Source organism: Pelecanus crispus, chromosome 1 (genome assembly GCF_030463565.1).
Source record: "Pelecanus crispus isolate bPelCri1 chromosome 1, bPelCri1.pri, whole genome shotgun sequence".
Taxonomy (NCBI): Eukaryota; Metazoa; Chordata; class Aves; order Pelecaniformes; family Pelecanidae; genus Pelecanus; species Pelecanus crispus.
In genome coordinates this window covers 91,448,826-91,476,644 of record NC_134643.1, presented here as the reverse complement: position 1 = coordinate 91,476,644, position 27,819 = coordinate 91,448,826, and the positions used below count along the sequence as shown (strand labels likewise).

The 27,819-nt window shown below is 40.9% G+C and overlaps 1 protein-coding gene across 1 annotated transcript; it reads left to right on the top strand.

Moving 5' to 3' along the window:
- The first annotated feature begins 13 nt into the window (after positions 1-13).
- Positions 14-27,213, top strand: LOC104029869 (rap1 GTPase-activating protein 1). Its single transcript, XM_009481372.2, has 17 exons — positions 14-31; positions 5,695-5,742; positions 6,833-6,871; positions 6,966-7,157; positions 14,064-14,167; positions 15,668-15,746; positions 16,054-16,107; positions 16,198-16,281; positions 16,531-16,631; positions 17,272-17,401; positions 17,639-17,794; positions 20,502-20,573; positions 20,756-20,842; positions 21,514-21,648; positions 23,240-23,386; positions 24,639-24,742; positions 27,093-27,213. Exons 1-17 carry the CDS (start codon positions 14-16, stop codon positions 27,211-27,213), a joined length of 1,671 nt encoding a protein of 556 aa, XP_009479647.2.
- Positions 27,214-27,819: the final 606 nt, after the last annotated feature.

The window sequence follows — 27,819 nt, the reverse complement described above, 5'->3', positions numbered from 1 at the left end:
GGACTTGTTTGAGATGATTGAAAAAATGCAGGTAAGGAGAAGTTATTCTGTCAAACTTTGGGATATCTTGAGTTTTTTGTAGCCAAACAAATAATCAGCTGCTATTTGTCTTGTCACTTCACTCCTAATACCCTTTAATTTGGGCTTGCAGAATATTTAGCTCTTCTAGGCCCAAGCTCCTATACCTACTCCTAAATGGGGTTTCAAAAGTGTTTTCCTGTGTTCATTTTTCCAGCGAGCATGGTGGAAGGAATAGACACAAATTATTATAATTCTGTCTGTTGTTTGCAGAAGTGTGATTCTGAGAGAAAATCAAAGTTGCATTAAGGTGTATCTCTGGCATCTTCAAGAAACTATGTTTCTGCTGGGTAGCAGCTGCTAATGACAGGTGATTAATGGGATGTTAACATAACTGCATTTAGCAAGGTCAAACAGTTTAATAAATAACTACTGTAGGCTCTGTCTTTAATGTGCACAAGAAAGAAGGACTCTGGCTGAATTATCTTATGAAAATACATGCATTTAGTTGCATATATTACCTAATAAAATTAAAATAGAGCAAAAGGGAAAAAAACAACCCTGCCCTACCAAATAAAGAGATAGTAATATAATAATATGTTACAATGTTATGTATCTAACAACAAAATCTTTAAAACTGAATTTTTCAGATGGTCTGTTCTCAGAACATCCTTACAGACTACCAATATTTTCTCTGAGTGGTAAAACTTCTTTAAAATGCTGTGGTTAACTTTGACCTAACATAATATGTAACAAGGCACATAATGCCTGCATTTTATTATGTGCAGGAATTAAACTTATTAGAAACAATTAACTTCTTTTCTGGGATTTGGGTGATCAGATTATGGATATGAGGAAAATGCAAGACTTTGGTGGGACTATAAAGGTGAGGAGCTGGAAGGTAGCAGCAAAATGCTGAATACAGAGTTATGAGGCTGAAGTACTATTTGGGAGACTAGAAAGGAGAAGTGGGGGAAGGAGGGGCTGAAGGTATATCTTCTATATAGTCATGTGTGGACAGACACAGACCTTGAAACCACTGTACTGATACCCGAACTATATTTGGGATATATGCTCAGCTTAGAATAACAAGCTCTGTAAGCGTGCCTGGCTCATTTAGCTCTGTACTAGAAAGTAAGCTTGAGCGTGCAGAGCTTCTTGTTCAGTTCAAGCACATGTTAAAAGGTATGACAATCCTTTCCAGGCCTTTTGAAATCTGTATAAGGAAGAATCACTAGCAGATGTCCCTTACTGGAAGACTGTGTCGCTTAAGAGTCTGTGTTTCTCAGCTCCCAGTTTACCATATGAAAACTGTCTCTCGCTGGATTTGGACCTTTTTAGTTAGAGATATAACAGATGGAGCTGATGAGAATGTCCAACATACGCAGACCAACCAATTTTGCATCTATATTGGTTTCTTAGCTGCCCATTGTTAAGACTGTGTAGTGGTTTTTTTTATTTAATTTAGCTTGTTTTATCACCTGAATTGCACTCGGAGAATTAATAACTGCTGCTTAAGTATGACAGCAATTTTTTGAAAGAAGGGAAGAGAGGGGTTTTCCAAAATAAAAAACACCCCCCGCAAAATTTCTTTTTATTATTCGTTGTGATCTTTCTTTATATTTTTACTAATTCTTTCTTTATTCTTTTTTTATTTGTTTTTGCTTTCCCTTTCCTTCCATTTGACTCTGGCTATCCTTTAGGTTTATTAACTTATTCTTGAAAATTAGATCTGGGATTTTCATTAGCAATCAAGTGAGTGAAAGCCAAAATAGGAGACTCGGACATTTCTCCTGTAAAATAACAACAACAAAGCCACAGGATAGAATTAGTTTTTGAGTACTTTAACAATACGATTGGAGCATAATTGCTTGACTAAAAATTAACATAGTCATTTCACATTATGTGTGATGAATTAACAAGTAAAGTTGTGCTTTCTTTTTAAACTGGAACCTGTCCCCAAGGTCTGGGAATAAAGTTTGGCCTTTTTTTTTCTTTTTTTTTTCTTTTTAATCTTAATAATCATTACTTGAAGTAAATGGGCTACCGGCCACATTGTTCTATGTGTACAGATGTAGTGAAGTCACAGTAAATAGTTTGTTAAGGACACTTAGGAATACATTGTTCCTAGGTTGCTCTGCAGTGCAAGCAGTTGAAAATCAAGCAAATCTTTTCTCAGCCAATAAACCCAGATGTTTTAAGTCTTCACATACTTGCATAACCACCCCTCTTCACTTACCTGCTTTTGTCTTTTATGGTGTGATTCTCTATTCTGCCGTCGTACAGCTTCAACATATCCTTCAGTCTTATTTTCTTACAACTACCTTCATGTTTGTTTTTCCTGTGTCCCCTTTTATATCCAAGTTGTCCGTTTTGAACTAGCCCCCCCAAGGCACCACTCTTTCCCCATAAAAAACATGTGTTAGCATAGCATTGTTATGCCACGTTGGACCCAAGTGTGGGTCTGGATGGATTTCACTCTGCTGTCCATTCTTTCATCCTGCTCAGGCCAGGTGTTTCCCCTGCACAAGATCCTGGGAATATCAGATCCTCAGACCGATGCTGTCTCCAGTAAGCTAGCCAGGGAGACAGTGAGGGAAAGCCTTTCCTTAATGGCAGTGCTGCAAGCCAAACTGCACCAAACCAGAAGGGTGTCTCAATGGGTGTCTCAACAGGTGTCTTGAGACTGCTATAGTTTATGCCTCTCCCTGTTGAGGAATGACAGTGATCATCAACCAGTTGTTTTGCCCCTGCTTTGACACTTCAGTAACTTATGCTGTAAGTTCCCTGTGGTCCTGGTTACCCTCTAAAATAAAGCTTTGGAATATATGGCCCAGGGCTGCATTACATCTTTGCCAGTATCTTAAGCTTCACTCTAGAGGAGGGTTTGGTAGATTTAGGCCTACATTTTCTGCGCCCAGGCTACCAGGAGCTCCTTTAACAGTGCAGAGTCATGGAATGTGCTGGCACATTCCTGTGAACTCTGTGGAGGCTCCGATACAAACAGCAGCTCCTTTACAGCAGCCCAGGAGGTTTTCCCTTAGGCCTGGCTGAGATAGTGGTCTTCCTTTGAAACTGGAAACTTTTTGCAGTTATCAGATCTGCCAAAAATGCCAAGGAAGGGAGAGATATTACAACATTGCAGTTTCCCAACCTCCATTTCTGTTCAGAAATCCTCCGGTGCATAGCAAGTTTATCCTGGTACTTTCCACAGTTTCTTCCAGAAGGCTGGGGCTGCTTTGTACCTGCGTGTATCTCCTGTCTCAATCCTGTTTTGATAGAGCATAGGGCTTTCTTGCCCCAAAGAACTGTTCCAAAGACCCCTGTTTCAGGACCTAGCCTTCCTCATGAGCACCAACGCACTAGGTTGACAAGTGAAACTCCAGATCACATCAACAAAACATCTATTTGCACTTATATTTCATGCACTCCACTTTCTCAGCTTCATGACTTCCCCAAATGCAAAATGGTTAGTACTACCTCCACAAAAGGTAAAGATCACTTGTCAGCCTCTGTTCCATCTCAATTTCACAACCTACCACATCCTAGTAATTTGTTGTTCATTTTGTCAGTGCTGCCTACTGACATTGCAGTTTGAAACAGATCTTCTGACATTTCCCTGTGAAGAATAGTTCTAAGCTGGTATTTGTTGAGGCTCCTCTGTTGAGAATATAAATCAAAAAAAAAAATTTTTTGGGGGGGGTAGCTCTCTTTTTAAGCTCAGCTTTTATAGTTTGATCTTGTGTCACCCTGTAGACATTTTGGCAAGCTTCTTTCTCCTAATATAGTTAAGGAAAATAATTTTTTTGCTGTTATCTGCAGATTGTTCCTCACCTGCTTTTCTGTCTGTCTGTATTTCACCAACTAAAATTTGTTGTTATTGCTGTTTTTAATGTTTGAACTCAACTTCAGACTTACGAAGAATGCCCTCATGCATCTACTATGAGTCTCCCTTACCTTGGAGTTTAGTCATACTGGTTTACTTCTGGTGTTTCTAAGAGTTTTTTGAAGGTGTTACGCATTTGTTGTGACCTCAAGGTCTGGCTCCCCTCATCATTCATGAAAGGTTTAGGTTTTTTATGGGTCATTTTTAGGTTCTTTTAATAAGCTTTCTTATTTTTGTATAACCTCGTTTTTATGTGTAATGGATGTCTTTTTTTTTTTTTCTTTTTTTTTCTTTTGTTGCTCCTGTAAAGAGCATCCTGATCATTATCAATCCTCAATCTAATGTTGCTATTGCCCAATGTTAATGTTGTTGCTATACTAGCAGTTTTTTCACCCTATATGGCTGGACCATTGGCCCCAAACTTTTGCTGTTGAGCCTCTTACATCACCACTGTAGAGCTCCACTCAGATGTACGTATTTCTACCAGAGGCTAGTTTACAAGCTAGTTCCACTGTAGGATACTTGCATGGATATAGCTGTTATAAATCAGATCCTGCTTATTTTCAGAACAAAGTCGAGAGCTGCTTATCCTGTCTGGAATCCCTGATTAGCCACTCCATTAAGCAGTCACCAATGGTCTATAAAAATGTAGTCTCAGCATCATATTTGGGTATGAGAGTTACAAGATTTAGGTGGCAGTAGTTGAATACTCATGTATTCTGTATAAGAGAAAGCTGCAACTTAAATCCTGGTCTTCAGCTTCATATCTGACAATGCAAATTTTGCCTCTTACTCTTCTGTCTGTATTGATGCCCACTTGGACTATGGCCAGCATTTTATGGGAGCCTGTTGGCCCCCATATCTTTTTGGTGTATTTTGTTCTGGAACTCTGCTCAGTCTGCGTTGGGGCTGTTCTCACTAAAATTTTCCTATTCATCTGTGCTTCTGCTGCAGAAGTGTGGTGGAAGTGAGCTAGTCTTGCCATAGCGAGAAGGCAGAGGGTGGAATAGACTTAAGAAAGAGAATCGAGTCTGGATGCCAGCTGCCGATTCAGGAAGAAACCAGGCATCCAGTAGTCTCTTGCCATGCCATTCTGACCCACCTCAAAGTAATGGTGCGTAGGAAAGCAGATGTGCAGGGCTTTGCTACGTGGCTCCTTGCTGCCTGCAGGAGTCTGTTGCACTAGTCAGATGTATGAATGAAGAGCAGCTCTGATATTCTGTCTTACCTCCAGGAGACAGATTTGTTCCCTTATGTGGATGGAAGCAAAGCACATAAACTGCTTAAAAGTCTTCTTGCTTAGCTCTAATTCTCAAAACAAGTGTTTGTTACTTCTCTTAACCCTACTCTGAGATTCTCAATGCTCTGCTTGACAGTATCTTCAAGGGAGAGGTAAGAGTAGAACAGGAATGAATGGTCTGAAATACTGTTCTTTTGCGTTCTGTCTTTACCTCTTCCTTTTTTTATTGCTTGGGATAGGAAGTAAAGGAGCTAGACGAGATTAGAGAATTAAATAATAAAATCGGTTTGGGAGATTACTTTTGATTTCTGCCAGCTTTCTGCTTTTTAAGAGATGTAAGTTGGGGGGGCTTTGCAGTTTTAATGCCAAACTAGGGGACTGGCCAAGTTCCAGCTTTACTACTTTTCTGTTTATTCCTAACTTGCATAAAATAGAAGATTACATAGAGAGACAAAATATGTATATTGGGGATATGGAGAAGGACACAGAGGGTAAGTGAAACAGACATGCTAAAACATAGGATTCACTGTCTGTGACTCTCTGTTTCCAGGGGAGTCGTCTGGACGAACAAAGATGTTCCCTTCCGGCTCCTCTCAAGGTCAGGCCAAGTCGTTGTTGCCTCCTAAGCTGCTGAGAATGGCAGATAATAACTGACCTGACTTGCAGTGTATTTTCATCTTGGAGTGAACAGGGAGCTTACGAACAGCCCAGGATATGCTTGTCTTTTTTATTTTTTTTTTTCTTGAAGTTGCTGCATGAGGGTGAAACTGTAGCTGAAACAGAATCAATACTTCCTTTTTTCAAATTTAAGTGGTTCCAGTAATCATTTAATATTATTAACAATCTTAGTTTTGACTAAATAATTTCTTAAATTTTATTCCAATAAAGAGCTATAATAATATTTATGAAACCAAACTGCATTTATTTCAGTAGTCTGCTTGAGGACTCATAGATGCTACAATTCCTTCAGTATTGGGCCAATAAGAACAGATTTCCATCTTTAAATTCTCAACTCTTCCTCTCCATTCTTTCAGTCTCAGCTCAGGCACAGTAACCTTAAAATCAGCCTTGACCTTGAATTTAATCTTGGAATGACCTTAAAAAAACCCAAAACCCACATAGAGAATTGATATAGCTCAATTCTGACAGAGATAGTCAGTGCTCTTTGTGGTGATGGAAGGGGCATCCAACTGGCATGAAGTGGCTCAGGTAGTCCTCGTATTCTTGCAGACAAGCCTGAGCCCTGCTCAGTTGTATACCATAGGTCTAGCTATAGAGATGACACAACCTTGATTTCGCTGTAAATACAGTACTGTTTCTACCATCCCTACTGTCATCTCTGTCTGCAGCTGTCTAACACTGTGTGGAAGGAAAGGAGAGAGAGGCTCTCACTCCTAACCTCATCCAATTTGTCTGTAGTTTGACTAACTCCTCGTTTTGCATGCCTGTATTCTGTGTAGTTTCAAGGAGGAAGGTGGGTGAAATCTAACTCCTAAATTTATTGTTCTCAAAGTTCTATATTATAATGCTAAGACCTGGGAAATGGAGTCTAACCTTAAATCCTAAAGTAAAACTGTAGAGATGGACTAGGACAGAATGGAAGCTGAGGGCACAGCTGGCACCATCATGACAGCATAACACTTTAAATCGTGTCACACATTTTTGCTAATGGTCTTTTCCGATTTCAGACAGAAGAGGAGTATATTCCTTACCCCAGCATCCATGAGGTGAGTTAGTTCTCTCTCCTGTTTTTCCTTGGACTTTATTGGCCTTTCAGGTTATTGGCCTTTCAGCTTTCATGTTCTGTGTCCTTCTGAATAGGTATTACAGAAAGGGTGGCCATATCCTCTCATTATCTTACCCCAGTTTGGGGGCTACTGGATTGAAGGGACCAGCCACAACCTCTCCAGCTTGAGTCCAACTCTGTCTGACGTACCCTTTCCCTGGAGTGGTAAAGTGAAACTGGAGAGTGACCCTACAGCCAAGCTGTACCGCAAACATTTTCTGGGGAAGGTAAGGGTGATGATCTTCAGAGCCTTCTCTGCCCACCCAGCCTCAAGGCTGAAATGTCTCTTGGGCTTTTCCTGATGGACTTAGAAATAACTGCACAGCCACTCCATTTCAGTTCCTCATGATGCCTTGAACTAATGTAAATAAGGTACATACTACCGTATGGCTAGTAGTGTGTTAGTTAGGTTGGTTCTGTCCCCTTGTGATGTGTGCATCATCCTGGTTTGCACAGGAAATGCTTATATTTGGTTAAGAAGCTCTTTTGAGGCTCCTAGACAGATACCAACCTTGGGATGACAAGGGGGAAAAAGTATAATAATATTGGTAATGGAGATGGTATTATTTTTAGAGGGGACTTTAGCACTGACAGTGCAAGCCCCTTAGTAGTAAGAAAAATGGTCCATTTTCCTCATTGTAGATAAGTAGCAAGTATGGTCATTACAGAATGTATATGAAGAAACTGGACAATGTGTTTTATAGTTGTCTGATTTAAGTAAGTTTGGTGCTAGCTGTTGCCTGACTTTAAAATTTTCAGTCTGACAGATAGGGAGACAGAGCTTGGCCTCATGAAGTGGATTTTTGTTGGCTGGCCATTAAGGTCCATCTGGGCTGGCCTGCTTAGGGAATTGATTGCTTCCCAGACTGGATCTCAGGATGGTATTTAACCACCAAGAACAAGTGAGAACAAACCCATGATCTTTTCTGAAATTCAGCTCATGGCATAAGGAGATAAGAAAACCTGACAGGTATACTCACTCTGCATCTTATTCAGTGGTCTCTCTCTGACTGCTTAATATGTTCAAAACCAGGAAGAGGTTGAGTTTTGGGCAGTGCTGGGGACCTGTTCTACAGTAGTTGGACTTGTCTGAATGACCTTGTGTAGTGTGCAACACCAGAAACCAATATTAATGTAATTTATATGTAAAGTACCCTTCCTGGAAGCTTCCTCTCTAGACTGACAGATCTGCTGTACAGTCTGTTAATGGACACTTATCCTGTGACATTCTGGAAGCCTTCAGTATGCCAACTGTAATTATTTTTCTGTCATGGTAAATTTAGGGTTGCACTTGAAGGTTTCCAGAGCCAGCTAGGATGAGAGGCAAATTGGGATATGATTTTTTCAGTCCAATTTTAGGATTTGCTGCCGATCTGATATCACAGAATCAAGAAAGGTTGAGGTTGGAAGGGACCTCTGGAGCTCATCTTGTCTATACCCCTGCTCAAGCAGGGCCATATCATTGGGCCTGTCCTTCCAAGTGAGATCCAGGAATTCCCATGCCATTGGACTGTATACATTTGCAAAGCGCCCAACCACCAGTGCTTCAGTACTACAGAAAAACTCCTCTTACCTATATTCTTTCTTTTCTACAGCATCCAGTGTTTTATTCTGTCTTAATTGATGTGAATGTGTGTCTAGGGTCCATTAAACATGCAAGTTTTTGAGCAAGCCAGTGTCAGAAAAGAACAAGGTGAACAGGACTCGTCGCAGAAAACTCTACCCATGGGTAGAAAACTTTACCCATGTCTTTACCCATGGCTTAAAGGCTTAGGTAACAAGAGAGCTCAGAGCTTTTCCACAAGGAGAGTATTTCTTCAGTTCAAAGTTGAGAGACCGGTGATTTTGATGCTCTGTGGATTGAGTCCTTTTCTTGTTGATAACATGGGAAGGTTATTTCAGAAAGGTAAAGAAAGGTCTCTTGCATGCTTTGAATAACTGTGGACAGTTCTTAGCTGAAGAAGAGTCCGTAAGCATCACGTGATGGGAGAGGCATAGCCAGTGGTTTAAGGAATATCCTTTAAGCAAGATGGGGGATTAGAGTATGTGTGGTATTACAAACTTAATGCGCATGTCTGTGTTGTGGGTGTGCATATACTAAGTCAAGCAAACTTGGACAATTCTTCTGACATTTTTTGCAGAACACCTTATAGCAGATTGTATAAAACAACCACAAAAAAAAAGTGCTAGGACATAAAAGCCATAGCTCAGTTCCTTTCCTTTGTTTCATGGTCTATATTTTATATGATTACACAGTAAGATTAATTTTGCCTGTAGGAAGAAGGCTGTAAAATCTTATGTCTTATACTGTAGGAATTATTAAATGTCTATGTTCTTTTTCAAGGCTATAATAAAGAGAAGTAGCCTGAAGCCAGGAAGGATTTAGTAAAGGTATACATTGGAAATGCCAGTCAAAGAATCTTAGGGTGCAAGTTTCACAAGCACTTGAAGCTGGCAGTGCTGATGAGAGAAGCTTTCTTGCCATATGTTCATATGTGGTCATGTATTTCTCCATTATGCTGTCCTTTAATTGTGCTGGTTAAAGTATTGTTGCTGCAGTGCTGTGAACTGTTGGGGAACTGACTCAGTGGAGTCCTCTGAGTGGGAAGAACTGTGTCTTAAGTTATTAGTGTGAAATTCTAGCTTAACCTAGGACAAAGAGGTGGAAACTATTTGAAGCAAAGGACAGTTTTATTATTGTAATAATAATTGTAATGATCTCTTGTTATTTTAAAGTCTCTCTAATTTTGTTTCATTACTGCAAGTCTATGATTTTAGTAAATGTGTTCTCTGACTTGCTGAGACTGCAGGTCTTTGCATATTCAGGATTATTTTCCTGTGGTGTGCAAATACATATATTTTGGGGCTTGTTACTGTTTTCCTGTCATGACAAGCTGGCATCAGCCCAAGACTTTTTTTTTTTTTAAAGTTTTCTCCCAGCAGAGATGCAGGGAGGGCCTGCAAGGAGACAACCTTCTCAGGTATTATTTCAGCACCAGCCCGGCCTTAGTGGTTCTGTGTTCTGCAGTTGCCAACAGTGATAGTAGCTTCTAGGTCCTTGTTGTCATCTGACTGGCAAACAACACTTTACACTTCTACTAAACGGCAGCTTGCTGGAATAATGATGCTGCCTACTCAGTACTGTAAGTTTCTTAGTTCACAGTTGATAGGTTTGGATGTTCAGGTATCATTATCTTCCTGTAGGTCATCACATAATCATTTGGCCACCAAGGCTGCTTTTCTTCCTTCTTCAGGAATGAAGTCATCCCAGTATCTTACCAGGTGACCAGAGGTTGCTGAGTTTTTTCAAAGTTAATTGTTTTTTTGATTTTCAGTTGTCTTGAAGGAAGAGAATGGGCTAATGAACCCATTTTGAATCCTGTAAAGATCTTTTAGTGTTCTCTGGCTTCCTATGCTCCTATTGCTAGAAGAACTGATGAAACATACCAGGTCCCATGGGGAAGACATCTTTTACTTTTGTCTGGTTTGTTCATCTTTGGTGCTTCACTACTGAGTAGTGAAAAATAATTCTATTTCATCAAAAAGAACCCAAGCAGCTAAGAACATGGCAGATGTCTTTATAACTTCTCAGACAAACAGTCAGCACTCTTTGTGTATTCTGTTAAGTCTTTTCCCTTGGCCCCATGGAAGATGCTTAATTGCTTTTACAGAGATCCATTTGAAATCCAGAACTTCCTTTCAGACTGCCTTAAATGTTATAGAAACCGCTTCTATGGCTGGACAAATTTGTACCTATACAATAGTCATCTCAGCTCAAGGGTATCTTGCCACTGCTGAGTTGCCATCTTCAGTATTAACCATAAAGCCTTTTGATGGTTCATCTCTAACTTCAGGACAGCTAACAATAAATGCGGTTGTACGCTGAAGGACTCTCAGTCTGCATTCTGTTGCCAATGTGTTTTTACAGAGAAAGAAAATCACAAAGGAAAAAAAAAGGTCATAACAAGAAAATTACAGTTTTGTTCATACATATGATTACTCAGATCTCAGTTTAAACCCAGGCTTACATTCAGGATCAAGCTAGGCAGCCAGAGTAGCTTTGACAAAAAAATCAATTATTTTAAGACCTCCACTAATTCTGGTGCCTGTTCCCCTGTGAAGACTGCACCCCTTTGTGCAGCTCTGCCCAGTTATGCTGTCTGCAGAGCTGATAGCCCAGTCTCCAAAGCAACTGAGATCCCAATGTGTCTGACCTGCTGGGGTCTGGCTTAGAAGTCTCATCAAAAGGCATCCTGTTTTCCGGTCCTTGCAGCTCAGTGTTACTTTTGGCTGCAGCTAACCTCAGGCTCTGGTTCCTGTTCCTTTGTTCTGCCTTCTAGTCCTGACTTCCGTTGGCATTGTGCCATCTTTTTCCTTAACAGCCTGTCTTGGGCATCCACCCTAGCATATTACTTCTTTGGTTTATGGACTTCTTTGATTCTAGACTTCAGCTGACCATTGAGCATGCTCTTGTTTTGCTCCTTGAATCTGTCTGTTCCTCAGCTGTTCTGTCTTTCTGTCCTTCACAATGACTACTGTACCTGCTTCTTGTTCACATTCCAAAAATCTATTAGTATCCTGAAAGTCATGGTCAGGAGAAATAAACTGTCCTCTCAGCCTTTGTGGCTTCCTTTGATTCAGCTTTTCTTTCCATGTACAGATAAGTTCAGTCACTACCATTGACTTGTGTGACAAATCACACTGGACTTCTGTGATTTGAACACTGCAGCTAGAGGCCACATTATTCTGTTAGCCTGTTTGCTGCTCTTTACTTATACCTTATCTTTTTCAGGACCCACTCGTTTAGTCTGCTTCAGCAGAAGGTAGACTATGCTAGCACCAGAAGCCATGAAACTTTTTCCCCGTAAGTCAATAACAGGGCAGTTCTGGGTGTTGGGGTTTTTTTCTGTCTCAGAGAGGAAGTGAGGACAATGATATCTCTAATACTTAAAGAAGTTCAATAGCTTCATCTTCACATCCAAGTTCAGGGTAGTGACTGTAGTCTTAGTTACTCCTCTCAAGGATTGGTTTATGTCAGTTTACTTCAAGATGCCTATGTCCACAAAGATATCAGAATATTTCACTAGATGTATCTTTATTTCATAGTGAGTCAGAACTATGACTAACATAAAAAATTGTTTAGAATTTTTTCCACGTCAAAAGGCAGTCTCACCAGTGTGCTGAAAGAGGTTGCAATCCACCAGAGACAGAACAGACCTGTATTTTCTAGGCAAAAGGCTGAAGAAGGAACTCTTAGACTAGCAACTCTTTTTGATCAAATTACACACTTTGCTCCCATTGACTCCTTATTTATTAACTAAGTCCGGAGTATCCTACAGAACACATTCCAAATCATGCAAGTTCTGACTGTACAACTGGACACTTACTGTCCCAGTGCATAACACTTCTGTGTCATGTACACGGATGCATTTATGCAGTTCTTTCTGTGATGCTCCGTCTGAGTCTTGCAATCCTGGTTACTGACCTCATGCTCCCTGGCCATCTTCTCAGGTTGCAAATGACTGTCTTTGATTTGAGATGACTGCTATTCTGGTGGTGGAACAGCCCATTCATTATTTGCAGGGGAATGGTATTTTATCTCTCTCCTCCATTTAAGTTGACCATGACAAACACTTTGCATATAGGCTGAGGAGATCATTTCTACAATCAGACTTTCCTCCCACCTTGTTGCCTAAACTGTTCTGCACTGAAGATCTCTGTGGACGCATTCCTGATTCCACCATCAGCAGATTGCTGGATGACTTTCTCCGGATTTTCATGGTCCCAAGGCATAAGGAGGCACTGATAATTCTGCCTGCTATAGGGTAGCTGAGACAATTTTGGGTTTGGGATTCTTTATTTTCTTTTATTTTCTTTTTTTATGTATTGTTATTTTGCTTTTCTGAGAGGACTTACCCCAACTTCCATCATTGCTAGCTCAGAAGTACTATGCCAATCTCACTATATTCTCCTGGGTTGGAGGCTAAATACTGGAACGTACTACAGCCCCTTTCAACAGAAGTTGTCATTAGCAGCAAGAGATTAAGATATTAATCTAATCAAATCTAATCCAAAGAGAATTGGATCCCCTGTATGACATTCTCTTTGGTCTCTCTGTCCTGTTTATACCTCAAACCCAATAATTTTGGACTGTTTGCTGAAAGCATGAGTTCAGTCTCAGCTTTTTGGTCAGAGTTTATGTAGCAGCCAGTTCCAAAAACTGGCCATAAAGTGGTTTTCCATTAGGAAGATGGGAGTGATCAAAGCATTTCTGGATTATTCTACCTATATAGCATTCTCATTGTGCTAGAAGTTTCTGTTCACATCCCTTGACAAAAGGCTTTAACCTTTTGAGGTTAGAGGTTATATATATCAATATATGTTTACATATATGTAAAAAAATAAAAATATATATCTACTAAAAAAAAAAATTGATATACCCAAGCCATTGGAACATGGCTGTATACCCAGGAGAAATGTATGGCCACAGACACTTCTATATAGAGCCTATGAAAATGTTTGCATTAGGGTTCATTGTTTGACTGAACAACTCTCTCTGTTTGAGGCACACTCCACTAAAGCTCAAGCAGTGTCAGTGGCACTGCTGAGAACAGTCTTCATCTGCATAGTAGTTACCTGGATCTCCAACTGCGTCCTCCCTGAGATGTGAGTGCTCTTAGAGATCAACCATTTGGTATAATGATCCTGCTATTACTGTTTGTATGGAAAATTCCCATGACCACATCCAGTTGAATATGCTGGAGTCCACTACTTAGTCATACAGAGTCTGAATGGATACAGGGAAAGTCCGTGAAAGATACAAATTTATTTATAAGAAATTCAGTTTCTTCAAAATGTCTTGCTGAATGTTCTCATCCTATTCCTTCTCAGGAGCCCTTCTGATGATGGACAGCTGAGGAGGAACTGAACTGACAGTGGATAAACTTCGACGGATATGCTCATGCATTGATCACCAAGGGGGCTGGGAGACAGCATATGCATGTCTTCAAGCATGCCATTGCTAGTTAAAGAAAAAATTAGCTAATCTTGAGTGACACGTTGTATGCAAAAAATTTGGTAAACTTCTCTGGGAAGCGTGTTGGGAATAACGCATTTTGGCTTCCTGTTTTCAGGAGCACCAGAACTTTTACTCCAGTGACATGTCCTTGGGCTACCTGGTACTTTCTGTGAAGTATGAACAGATTGAGAAACAGGAAAATCTACGCCTGTTGCTGAGGTAACAGTGCCTGTTGTTGAAGTGTATGTTACTGTGCTGTGTCTCTCGTCTTACCTTGAGCTTCCTCTGCACAGATATGGTGTGAATCTCGTGTCTTTCTCCTGGAGAGGACTGCAAAGCAACCTCTGAGCCTTCTTTTCTTGCCTTCCCCTCTGAGTTTCTCTCAGCAGTTTCCTTCAGGAAGCTGAAGTGGTGTTTGCAGGCACATCTTTATAGTTCCTGTGTGAAAGGAAAAGTTCCCTCAAAAAGTACGTTCTTCTGTTTATTCTGTTTACTTAGAGACATGTGAGTACTCTCTAGGTGAATATGGATTCCCCAACGGAGGGCAGCTTACCCCAGGCCTGTCTTTGTACTTGGACTTTGTACGTGAGACTAAGGCTCCCTTGAAGGTGAGCTAGAACATTCCTTAGCTTCCGAGGACAGCCTGTGAAGTGCCATAACCCTTAGGGCTTCCACAGAGAGCCATTACCCAGAGAGAGCTGCTGAATGAACTAGAGGAAGAACAGAGATGGATCTTGCATAGGTGAGAGGCACACTACAGAAAAGCTTTTTACCACACTATGGGCTGTGTGCACTTCCAGTAGGCAATATGTTACTGGAAGCAACTGACGTACAGTTGCTGCTGACAAGGACTCATACAGGGCTGAGGGAAAATACTGGTTGCGTAGGAGTCAGCTACAAAAGAATCACTGGTGGGTTTCCTCCGCTGTAAGTGGAGAACACTTCAGAGTGCTGGCCAGAGCAATAATCTGGGGGGAAAAAAAAAAGAGAGCCCATTTGTGAGCTGTGCCAGGGAATGTTTATCTGAGCCCAGAAGCCTCCTACATGGAAGAGACCAGTGAAGAGCAAAAGGGTAGTAATTCCTCTATTAAGATACCGTATTATATGTAGCACCTTTTGTTCAATAGCTTGTTTATAATGGTTTGAAGGGAACTCTGCCCAATGTTTCTTCCCCCCCTAGAAAGACATCTCTCCAGACAGAGACAGAGAGAAAGGAAGCTTTTCTCCATCAGCTTTCTGGAACAATGCTACACCAGTTTCTATCTCCTATACTTTGCACAGATCTGCTTTCCTAGGTTGTCTCTAACAGACCTTTTAACAGTCTTTCAAACCCTCATTGTATGATCTTGTGAAGCCATTATAATACTGTGTCCATGAACTGTATTTCAGCATTTAGATTTCTGCGAAAGAAAATGGCGGGGGGTGGGGGGAGAGGGGTGGAGAGCAAACTATTTCTTCAAGAAAGGAAAGAATGCAAAGGAGCAAGAGACTAAACATCCCTGTTTTGTCTTCCTCTGCTCCCCACAAGAAGTGATGAGCAATAAGAAGTGTAAATACCTCCCTTTTCAAATGATTTTATGCACCAGGCTTAAAATTAATCCTCTGGAATGAACTGCTTTAAGGATAATCTGAAGGAATGGCTACTCCTTCTTTGAAGAGCCAACGTTGCTTATGTGTCTCTTCAGCTTTTACTCTAATGCCTTTTTTGTTTTGTCTCAGAACTCGGACTGGCACCAAACATGACCTGATCCCCATTTCCTGTCTGAATGAGTTTCCCAATGCTGTCCAGATGGCAAAGGTGAGATTCGTGCTTGCCTGTTCACTCTTACAGCCTCATTCTTCAAGATATTTTCACCTCTGTCCTCCCATTTCCCCCCAATAGTACTGTCATATACTTCCCTTTTACACTTCCATTTAGCTTCTCTTCTTTCTCTTCTAATTTTACCTCAGAATTTTTGCCTGAAGGGACTCCTATCAGATGGTTATAAACAGTGCCTACACTCTCATGCCCACAGCAATCTAGGGCACATGATAATCAGACTTCTGTTTCCCTCCCTCCCTCCCTCTCCCTCTCTCTCTCTCTCTCTCTCTCTCTCACTCGACAGCTACTATGTGAGGATGTGAATGTTGAACGCTTCTTTCCTGTGCTCTACCCCAAGGTATAATGTTCTGATATGTCTGTATGTCCCTTTTCCGCCAAGGTCTGGCTAATGACATCCAACTGATAATTTGTATTTTCATTACCTCAGGCTTCGCAGCTTATTGTTGCATTTGATGAACATGTCATAAGCAATAACTTCAAATTTGGGGTCATCTACCAGAAACCTGGACAGGTAGGCTCCCTCAGATCCCACAATACTTGAGGCAAAACACAGAGTCAGTTCTCTTAGCTTAAATGTAATAAGAAGGTCTGTACTATCCTGTGAAAAATACAGACGCTGTAAAGAGAAAGGATAGAAGCTTGCCTTAAGTTGATTGATTTGTTTGTGCAGGTCCTCAAAGGTGGTTGAACCGTGTGTAGAAATTACTGCCTGTTCTTTGTACTGCTTGTGCTCCTTATGACTTCTCCTTTCCTTTTGAAGACGACCGAAGAAGAAGTCTTCAGTAACACAGAAGAGAGTCTGGGTTTTCTGGAGTTCCTGGATTTTCTTGGTGACAAGATTCAGCTGCAGGATTTCCGTGGGTGCGTACCCAGCGCTGCTGGAAAACCAGATTGAGTTAGGGAACGCCACGTGTTCAGACGTTGCAACTCTGTTAGAGCCCTGCTTTCTAAAAAATGCTGTGTCCTCTGGATCCCAGTGCAGGTGGAGAAGCCCAGAATGCTTTTGTCAACCATCCTGTCTGGGAACCAGTTAGAGCTTAGGTCTCTCTGCTGGTATTTTCATTTAAAGGTCTCCTGGTATGTCAGTCTGACGCACAGTATTGCACAGTAAAATAAACTTATTCTTTACTGAATGTAAGTTTGTTTCACAGTGGTAGGGGTAAGTATTGTTTTAGTCTCTTTCTGTGGAGCAGCCTGTCCTTTCTGTAGTTCTAAAATACGGACTGTGTTTCTCGGAAGAATGCCAAAGAAAGTAGCTCCTTTGAGGATCCCTGATTTAGCTTCATAGCTTTTAGCAAGCATGTTCATCAGCAGAAACATTGTGCAGCTTCAGTCATTGCCTTTGTTTTGGGAAGATTTGGTACCCCATTATCACTGATTTCTTAAAAATCACCTTTGATAATATTGAGGTACCAAGGTACTGTTACTGATACCTTCTCTCTTCTCTCCACTTTCTCATGTCTGTCCTGTCTGACTAATGGCATGGTATGGATTTGCTCAGGTTCCGGGGAGGCTTGGATGTCACTAGAGGTCAAACAGGCACTGAGTCGGTCTATACAAATTTCCGGGGCAAGGAGATCATGTTTCATGTGTCTACAAAGCTGCCTTTCACAGAGGGAGATTCCCAGCAGGTATTGGAAGGAGAACTAAGGAATTCAACAGTGTGGCTAAGAGTGGAGGGGTATTTGATGAGGGCTAGTTGGAGGGGAGGATGCCTAACTGTGTAATGTTGGGAATTATGTCTGGAGTAATGGTAGAAGTAGTGATGAGGGGGTTGGAGATGCTAGACAGACTGGTGTTTGAGGCCCCATCATACTGTTCTACTCTCTTTCGCCTGCCTTCTCATGTTATTTTTTTTTCCTCCCCAGCTTCAGCGGAAGCGTCACATTGGGAATGACATTGTAGCCATCATCTTCCAGGATGAAAGCACGCCTTTTGTCCCTGATATGATTGCTTCTAATTTCCTACATGCCTATGTGGTAGTTCAGCTCACTCATGGCACCACTGGGGACACTCTCTACAAGGTAAACAGAGCCAATAGATTCCTCTGTACTGATTTACTGATCTTGATCCTTGAAGTGGAAACCTGTTCTTGGGCCTTTGTGAGAGGTACAGGTTCAGCCAGCTGTCATCCTAACAGCTTTGCTTGCTCTGTTAGTAAACTTGATCAACATTTTCAGTGAAAGGCAATGATTAGATCTCTTACCAGTAAACCTAGAAATCTAGTAGCTGCCACCAGCTCTCCTTCCCCTTCACCCACTCTTTGATCTCTGACTGGGAGTTCCTTCCTGCTGTGTTCTTCTCTATACTGTAGGTTTGCAGAGGTCCCCTCTGGTGTGATTGCTACTATTTAGCAATCTGTGTTCATGTTTGTTGAGTATTCAGATTTCATAAAGATATTGATAAGCTGGATGGGGCTAGGAGGTCAGGCTGAGAATGATTAAAATTCTGGAACACAGGTATTTTATTGAAAGGAGTACAGGACTGCTTACTGTCTCTACCTAGCAAATAGAAGGTTAAAGAATAAATTGATCAATTTGTTAAGTATCTACACATGAAACTAGAATGTACTTGTATGTTTTTCAAAGTAGCTGTTGAATTTCTGAAGCTTAAAGCTTGGGAATTGAAGCAGGATGAATCCAAATAAAAAATTTTTGTTTATATCAAAGAGCACGAGGAGCAATTGATGCCATTTTAGGAGATACCTGACTTGTATAATGCAAGCAAGACAAAATTCATTCACCTGACTTACAGCCATGTCTGCATTGCTCATGCTGCAGAGCACAGTGCTGAGAGCTCGCACTGCCTGAGACTGCAGATCAGATACAGGTGGTTGGCCCGATCTATGGAATCCAAACCAGCTATATCTGCTTTGTGGGATCCCAGAACTGGTGCCCATCTGGCAGGGAAGTGCTACCTGTTAGGGCCCTCCAGTTGAAAGAAGCCCTGCTAGGACATTAATTCCCTAGCTGCAGCCTTCAGACACAGCTCTTTCTCTGTCACATGATTCTGTGTGGATGTGTATGTAACTTTATATTCAACTTTCAGTCATGCTGAGAGAGCAGAAAATATATATACAAGCTTGCAGTCTTTGATGGATTTTCCACTGTAGAAACATTTTAATCAAAGTGCTATGTCTCATATTATGTAGGAATTCTGATTTGGTGATGAGTCCTTATGCCTTGGAGGTCTACAAGAACACCAAGAATATCAAAATTAGGACAGGTTCCCCATCTCCTCTCCCACTAAAGAGGGTACTAGGGGTCAAACAACCACCTTCCATTGTTCCCTATGCTATGGGCAGCCAGGTCTGTAGTGACACAGTAGCCTCATGTTGATCAGGGGCATGGGTTTCCAGTTCTTGTTCTCTATTTTGTAGGGCACAGAAATTCACTGGATTTTTTTAATGACAAGAGAAAAAGCTAGGGAAGCTTGCCATTTGTCTTGTCTCTTCCTACTATTGTTTTCATCTTTGCCTGTCTGCAATGGCATTGCTTTTGTCAGTGTAATAGTGTTGCCTGTATCATTTCATGAAAAAGAGATAGTACCAGTCAGCCCTAGAGCCAATGCAGAGTTTTCTGCAAAGGCTTTGCCAAAGGGGTTTTAACTCATTCTGCCTGGAGAGCATTCTAGTACCTAAGAGACTGCAGTTTGGGAAGATTTTTTTTCAATGTGTTGTTCCATTTACTTAAGCTTTAGTGCCCAGTGGTTAAATTTGAATATTAATGGCATTTATGTCTTTGAATCAATTTTTGCAATCAGAAAATTAAAAACGCAAAGTAGGATTTAAACTGATAGGTATCTATTGGGAGGGAGAGGGAGGCCTTGTAATTAGGGGAGCTGGCCTGCAATGTGAGAAATCTGAATTAAATTGAGGGCCCCTTCTTACTCTCATTAAACTCATGCCTCTCACTGGCTCTGTGACATTTACACTGCAGTGTTATTCTAGGGCAGTTGCTGTTAAGTTGTTCTGACATTGTTCCCTGTTGTGTGAAATGGCAAATAATGGTATTGTTCCATCTCAAACATGACGAAAAAAGTAACTTGAAATATTCTTAAGTGCTGTATGTATGTGGTAAGATAGCTGCATGTAATTATAGGTAAGCACTGTGAAGAGCCAAGTTACAGTATGTAAAAACTGGACTGCATTACAGTTACTTTTTTTGGCATTGGTATATGAGGTAGGTGTATGTTTCTAAAAACAAACAAAAAAATCATGGATTTACTTATCTCTTACTGGGAAAGTGCTTTTGTATGTTTACCACATGTGACTCAGAGAGGTGGTGTCACTGAGAGACAGTGCACACTGAGAGGAGTATTTCCACTGAAGATTCTCTATCAAAAAAATAGGTCAGTACAACCATATTGACAAAGGTTCTTCTAGTGGAGGTAAATCTTGCAAGTGGAATAGAAGCATCTTATTTTTCTGTTCTAAATACACTGGTTATTATTAAAAATATATATTAAAAATATTTTTTAAAGAAGCAATTGCTTCAGTTGTTTTTTGTTCATCTTACTGTGTGCACATCTAGCTGACTGAATTTCAGGGAGATAAATCAGCACATCCATTCACTGCGTACAGAAACAGATGGATGCATGGGACAGCATATTAGATCTCTTTTGGATATGTAAATGATTCAGGAGGGATCAGGTGTACCATAGTAGTTTGAAGGCTTTGATAGTCCCACTTGTGTTATGATATTTATTTTTTTTCCCCTTATATTGTTTCAGGTTTCAGTCACAGCCCGAGATGATGTCCCCTTCTTTGGACCCCCTCTGCCAAATCCAGCCATATTTAGAAAGGTTTGTTTCTCTGGTCCAGTGTTAGATGGCAGGGGGATATGGTACATACCCTTGTGTCTGAGTCAGTATTGTCAGTCTGGCTAGATGACTTTGGGGTCTAAAGAGTAGTAAGGCAGAGCTTTTTCTCATGTGATACTTTTATTACTGTTTTCATCCAATCTAGTTTTCATCTTGTCTTGTAGAGTGCAGAGTTTCGTGAATTCCTCCTGGTCAAGCTTATCAATGCTGAGTACAGCTGCTATCGAGCTGAGAAATTTGCTAAATTAGAGGTGGGTCTATTACCTGGTTGCTTCCATTAAAAATTATAAAACTATATTACTGACAGATTAAGAAAATACGGTATAATTTTTTCCTTTCTTCTACTTGTAATTTTGTGTTGCTTAAAAAAGGAGGATTAAATGTGACTATGCTCAGCTATGTGATGTTTCCTTTGTATTCCGCAGCAGGCATGACAGAAAATGAACAGGTACATTCTAATGTAAAGATCTAATCCTCAAGTAAGAATAGAAATATGATGCATACATTTTGCTGGAGGAAATTCTGTATTAGCTGAAAGGAAATCAGTATTGTGCTACAGAATGCATACTGATATCATTGATTTTGGTTCAAGGTACCAAAATTCTGTTCCAGACTCTGCTGCTTGCCTGATCTAGAAAAAACTGCCCTCGATCCATGCCTCTGTTTCATCACCTGTAAAAAAAGTACTATGTCCTTTATGACTTGCTTTAGAAAGAGTTTAAAAGGGCTGGGTATTACTGTAATATATTCCATAACTATACAGCTGAAACCACTTCATACTGCTTAAATTAATTTTTATAGTGATCTCTCTTTTTTTTTTTTTTCTTTTAAAAGAGGATGTGAGACACTGCAAGAACAGGAGGAAAAAAAAATCCCTCCACTCCCAATAATAGCTGTGTTTTCATTCCCTGTGTTGATGCAGGAAAGAACCCGGAGTGCCCTCTTGGAGAGCCTTTTTGAGGAGCTGCAGCTTCGCAGCCGCAGTATGATGGGATTGCCCATCGGGGAGGATGACAAGATAGAGAATGGCAGTGGGGGCTTCCTCGAGAATTTCAAGGTGAGCCATAGCAGATTGATTCCTTACCCAGTTGCTCACACTTTTCTCAAGCTCATTGTGTCTCTCTCCAAGGAATATTGACCCTGCTGATCAGCTGTGCTTAGGGTGAGACAGCAAAGAAGTCTTTCTATCCAGCAGCATTTCTTTAGAGCATCTTCAACTGTGCTTTACCATATCTCTCAAGAAAAGACATTTTTCCCCTTCCTGTGCTCCTTTCTACAGAGCTACAGCATGGTCCAGGGTGGAGTTTCATACTGTCCCTGAGAAGGCAAACTCTTTATGCTTCATGCTGGTATCTAGTGTCAGATAGGGTTTTACTTCATGACTTACAGAAAAAGGAGTGAGTGTTTGCAAGAGGAATTTTAATAACTAGTAGCAAGCAGCTTTCAGATCCTACAGCAGATCTCTTCCCATTCATTTTCATTATAACTGAAAGAGTTGCAAGACCCACTGCAAGAGAGTTTCTAACATATCTGTGGGTGCACTGTCTAGAAAAACTGTGATGGTTTACTTGCCCTCTAAAAGCCAGAGTTAATTTACCTTTGTTCAGTGTAGATGACACACTTTTCTTTCTTTTTTTTTTTTTTTTAATAAATCAGGATCAGGTGATAGAGCTTACTTCTAAAAGTGATCAAGATATGAGAAAGCAAAGGTTTTGTATGAACAGGCAAACTGAGTTTTGAAGTGACTGTATAGAGAGAATCTTATATCACTTTCCTATCTAATTCCCCTTTCCCACTTCTGTGGGAAGTGCTTCACCACTTCTTTTGTATAATAAGTTATCTGTCTGGATAGAGAAACATATTATAAATAGCATTTCTTCAGATGACCTCCACCTGCTTTGTATGGTTGGCTGATTAGAGTTGTTAAGGGCTGTGATACTAATCCATTCACATACAGGTTTGGTAGCTCTATGTGTAGCTTTGTTCAGGGCTGGGGTGCTTCGGTGAGGTGTATTTTTACATACCATCAGCCTACCCGGCCTTTGCTGCTAACCAGGAGTTTCATACCCATCCATGTCTTACACTAATTATCCCAAAATGTCCTTTTCTGACTTCTAGCGGATGCTGTGATTTGCATGTCATGTACACAGATGACCTTTGTAAAATGCTGGAAAAGGCTGAGTAAACTCAGAAAATGGCTTTTTCAAATGCTGCAGATTTTGATATGGCTGCTTTCCCCTTGGAACCAGCATGCAAGTTCATGCAAGACTGAACCTTACAGTCTTGAACAGGAGTTTGAGTTTGTGTTTTATAGCCTGTACTGGGTAGGACTGCTCCAGATTATGCTGTCTTATCCAGCATGCTGGGATACTGGTAGGGAACCTCTATTTATTGCAATAGAACAAGGCAGGTGAAAGTAGAGAATATACTTGAGGAACAGTTCTTCCCTGGCAGTGAGCTCCATGAATTGGCTAGGACCAAAAATGAGTAGTGTCTAAGATGCTGCCTTCTAGGAGTTACAATTTCTGTGGTTCTGGTGTTGGTCTGTCACAACTTTCCACCCAATCTGTGGTGCTTTTCATGCTGCCCTACCGTGTGCATGTCTATATGTGTATCTGTGTCTGTTTCCCTGCCTCCCTTCTGTTCAGCGGGTGATCAGAGGCCGCAGCCAGAGCCTGGATACCATGGGGATATCTATGAGAAAGCAGCAGCCAGCCACCCTGCCCAGCCGCCCAACTACAGCTGGCCTTGCCCTCAGCCAGAGTGTCGCCGAGGGCCCTAAGGCCATTGCTGCGGTAAGGTATTTGGGTGGGCTGTAAGAAGAAACCCAGCGTACCTTCGTGACCCACCCATACATTTTATTTCTCTTTCCCTATTAGTTTGTCCTCTTGTCCTTCTGTGAATCTCTTTTTGTTGTGTCATCCCATTTCACAAGTGGTGACAGCATGTGTTGCAGTCTGTTTTCTCTGTGCCTATCTCTAGCCCCAGTTCATCTGTAAACTAGAGCTGAGATTGATGCAGACTGGGACGAGAAAGCCAAACATGATTCTACATCAGACATTTATCTCTGCTATCCTGGATTAGATCATGTATGTTGCCATACCTTAAAAAAAAAAAAAAATGCATGCACAGTGGTTTGACCAGAATGGTACTGTATTGTCATATGGCAACAGCTGAGAACATAAGGACACTAGATCCGTTCCATTTTCTTCAGTTTCACTGATCAGATTCTTTTCTGTAATATAAACAGGTACACAATGTTACTCAAGGTGCTGTTTTGCTGTAAATAGACTTTGCATGTTGGGAACAAACAGCAGAATTAATAAAGTTTGGGGTGAGAAAAAGAGTGAATATTTCTAGCCACTGTCAAAGCCTTTCTTATTTGATGGGGATACTAAACATACGTGATCAGTGTGAGCATAATAAATCCATGACAAATGTTACCAGGAAAGGATCCATGTTTCTGATATTGGAAATATGGTTACCTTGACCAAAGTGCATCCAGCTGATTCTTGTCTCTGTACTAGTGATGTCAATACAGGCAAACTACCCAAAAAACCTCTGAGTAAGCCAAGAAGGTGCCTTTCAGAGTGCAAATTTCGTGGTGACAGTTTACTCAGTTGGATGCATTCTTTATGTCAGCACAACAAAGTCACAGAATAGTAATGACTTGGGTTTGCTGCCTCCTTCTCTCCTTTAACTTCTAGCCTTCTGTACCTTTCTGATTCTGCCTCTCCTCCCGTCATATGGGGATACCTTCCTTCCTGAGCCTCTTTCTCTGTATACTGGCTGTGTATCTTGTTCTGCCTTTGTTTCTATATCTCTCTATCTCTTTCTCATACCACCTTTGTAAGCCGTAGCTTCTCTTTCTCACTGACGGAAAGTATTCCTCCTTGCACCGGTGAAGCTGGGCCCTGCTATTGTATTGCAGAGTAAAGGAGAGGATCTGGATCCATATCGCAAACTCCCTCTCCCATGTTTCCAGTTCTCCACTTTTTCGTGTCTTGTTCCCCTCCCTCCTGTCTGTCACAATTTCCTTTTTTCTAGTCTTTTGCCTTGCCTGGTAGGAGCCCATCGCGTACTCGAGCCAGCCGCTTCCACGGGCGACGGAGTAGTGCCATTGGCATTGAGAACATACAGGAGGAAAAGAGGTATGAGCTGTGGGAAGATGAGACAAAGAGAGAGAAAAGAAATAGGAGGTGGTGAGAAAAGGGAGATAGAAATGCACATACAAGGACAGAAAGGAAATCAACAGGAATGAGAACTGAAATGGAAATACTTGGAATGAGAAGAAAAGCCTGATTATCATCTAATGGAGAAATGGGCAAGTGGCAGAAATAAACAAAATAAAAAAGGACATTTGGAAATAGGGAGAATCAGTAGTTGAGAAAGAAGGGAGGAGATGGGTGGAGGAACATAGTAAGATCGCTCTTGAACATTGTGCAGCATGATCCAGGACTCTTGGTTCTCCTGTATTCGCCACTTTTAGATAAAAGTCAAGTGAAAGGCTTTTACTTGGGAAGGGGGAGTTGGGTGCGTGCTTGCTTGCTTGTTTGTTTTCATGTTAAAAAGTTCAAATAGGCAAAACTTCTGATATCTTAAAGGATTTTTTTAAAAAAGCTTTAAGTCAAAACAACTAGCATTTAAGTTAGATGGTCTGAGAAATACTTATAATTAAGGGGTAACATACAGGTTTAAGGAGTGATTTGGCATATTTGACAGAACTATAACCATTCAAAAGTTGTCTAATGGTCATGAGAGATTATTTAATTAAATCAATAAATTTGTCTCAGCTCTAGCTGAGAGTCTCAAAAGTCACGAGTGCTCTGCATCTAATATACAGTTTTCCTAGTTGCAAAAATTGCAGGGAACAGATTAAAGATGCAGTGTAAAAGGGGAAAAGCATCTTTACTGTGGAAACTAGTGATTTCACAACAGGAAGAATTACTACATCTTTCCCTTCTTTCCAGTTATTCTCTTGGACCTTTCGTTAATGAGGTGCCTGTGACCTAATCAGAATAAAAATAGTATAAAACTTTCAGAAAAATAAAATCTTCTGAGACAACTTCCCTGTAACAGTCTAAGCCAACACAGTAGCCACAGCTCCTCACTACTTCAAAATAGCTTTATACCTTATGCAGCTGTGCCCCTCAACCCATTACTTTGTGTATGACATCCTTCACTATGCCCTAAAAGATCTGTAAAAGCTTTCTACAACAAGGAAAAACCCTGGATTTCTTTTTTTTTTTTTTTTTTTTTTTCTTCCTAGGAGGGAATTGGTAAGCTGTTGGGTTTATTTAGCTTTCCTTTTGCTTATTTGTAATCTTAGATATGAGGAACAGTAAGCCTTATCTTGTGTTTTGTTGAAGACTTTTTGGGTTATTCTTGAAGGTGCAGTTTCACTAGCAACTGGTCTGTTCTAACAGTTCATTGCTACTGAAAAGCAGATATCATACTTTCCCTCTCCCAGTGTCTCTTCCAACTACCCTATCCTGTCCCATTCCTTGTGATGGCTCAGATGTTTAGTGGACCCTTCATGGAACTGATTCAGCACATTAATCTAACAGAAGAAGTATCAACTTTCTTTCATTGAACTGATTGTCTGCCGGGTTCTGCCATGAACTGGCTCATGGAGAAGTCTGATGGGTACCGGGAGTGATGGAAAGTACACTCGGCAAGTGTGGAGGAGGCTGGAGCAGGCTCTCTCTCTGGCAACAGTGAGCTCAACATGTCGTGTGACTTCACCCTTAAGCTGTAGTTTAATGATATGCAGGCTTTGATGACAGAGCTGACCCAGTCCATCCTGCTTATTCTTGTGTCATAGAATTTGCAGGGTTGTTTTAGTTTCAGGATTGTTTTTTGTTAGGATAATTTCCAGTCTCACAAACAGTTGTATTAGCACAAGTGAGGGCATGAGGAATTGCGATGTGAGGGGTATGGGTAGGATCAAGTGACCAAGAGAGCAAAGGAGGAACTTTGTGAACTCCATCACTGAAGCTACAAAAAACCCCAACAAAAACCTGAGTTTTCCAATCCTTAATTAAACATACCCCACTTTTCAGTTACTCACACAGTTTTCTTCAGAAGTATCTTGACAAGTACTATTAGCAATAAAACTATTGTAACTATCCTGAAACAGGGAAACTTGCCGAATCCTTTTTCTTTATGCAATAAATATATAAGCTCTCTAATCAATCTTAAAGCTGCTTCAGACCAATGAAATGGGGAGGGCAGAAGAAAAAGTTGAAGAATTAAAGGAGAATACTGAAATTAATTTAGGCTTTTATATCAATTCAAAAGGAGCTTAAAGTTCGCCATTTCTAATATATTGCCCTTAACGGGTGCATCTAAGGAGTCTGCCCTTTTCAACACAACTGCAGTTGCTTCCCTTTCATGTGTATATGAGAGATTCAGCTTTGTGTTGTGGCTTGTAAGGAAGTGTTAGAATAGATAGTGGTTAACTCTGGCCCTGGGGTATAGCTGGTTTCTCTTTTGTCCCAGCAGAGACACTGCAGAGAGGATACAGAAGGTGCTGGACAGTCCAGGAACTTTCTTTGACCTGAAGTCTGATGGATCATCCAGTCCCAGCTCCCCAGAGTTCCCCAGCAGGAAGAGCAAGTGAGTTGAAAATAATTTTAATACTTGAAAGATGCTCACTGTGTCTGGTACTGATTTAAGTGTGGTGCATGTCTTGCTCTGTTGGAGGCTTTACTGAGATTGTCCATATCAGGCATTGCAGCATCTTAAAAGTTAGATGTCTGGCTGTGGCACAGTAATTTAGAGCATGTAAGTAAGGAACTCGTCTTTCTTAAACAGCCAGGGGAGAAAGATTGGACCACTTAAAGGTGATTTTGGCTATATCTTTACTGTAATGTTAGCTTGCATCCAACAGGATACACAAAGCCCTAGCTGTCCAATTATCTATGCTTATTCATCTATATGTTTCCTCTGTAGTTTGCTCTGGAGTGATTTTGGAGCTTCATGGAGAAGCTTGGACAAGGGTATGTTGGGATGTTGAGTTGTACTCAAGTTCTGCCCTATAAGCAGGATTCATGCTGCTGCTCCCAAACAGTGTGAGTTAGGCTGCCTTCAGTCCTTGCAAAGTGTTACAACAGGGTCTCATGTGTTGCACTTAATGTTTCATTGCTAAAGCAGGCCATACCACACCCAATGTTATCCTGCAAAACACTTCATGCAGTAGTCTGCAAAATAGTTCTTCAGTTTCTAG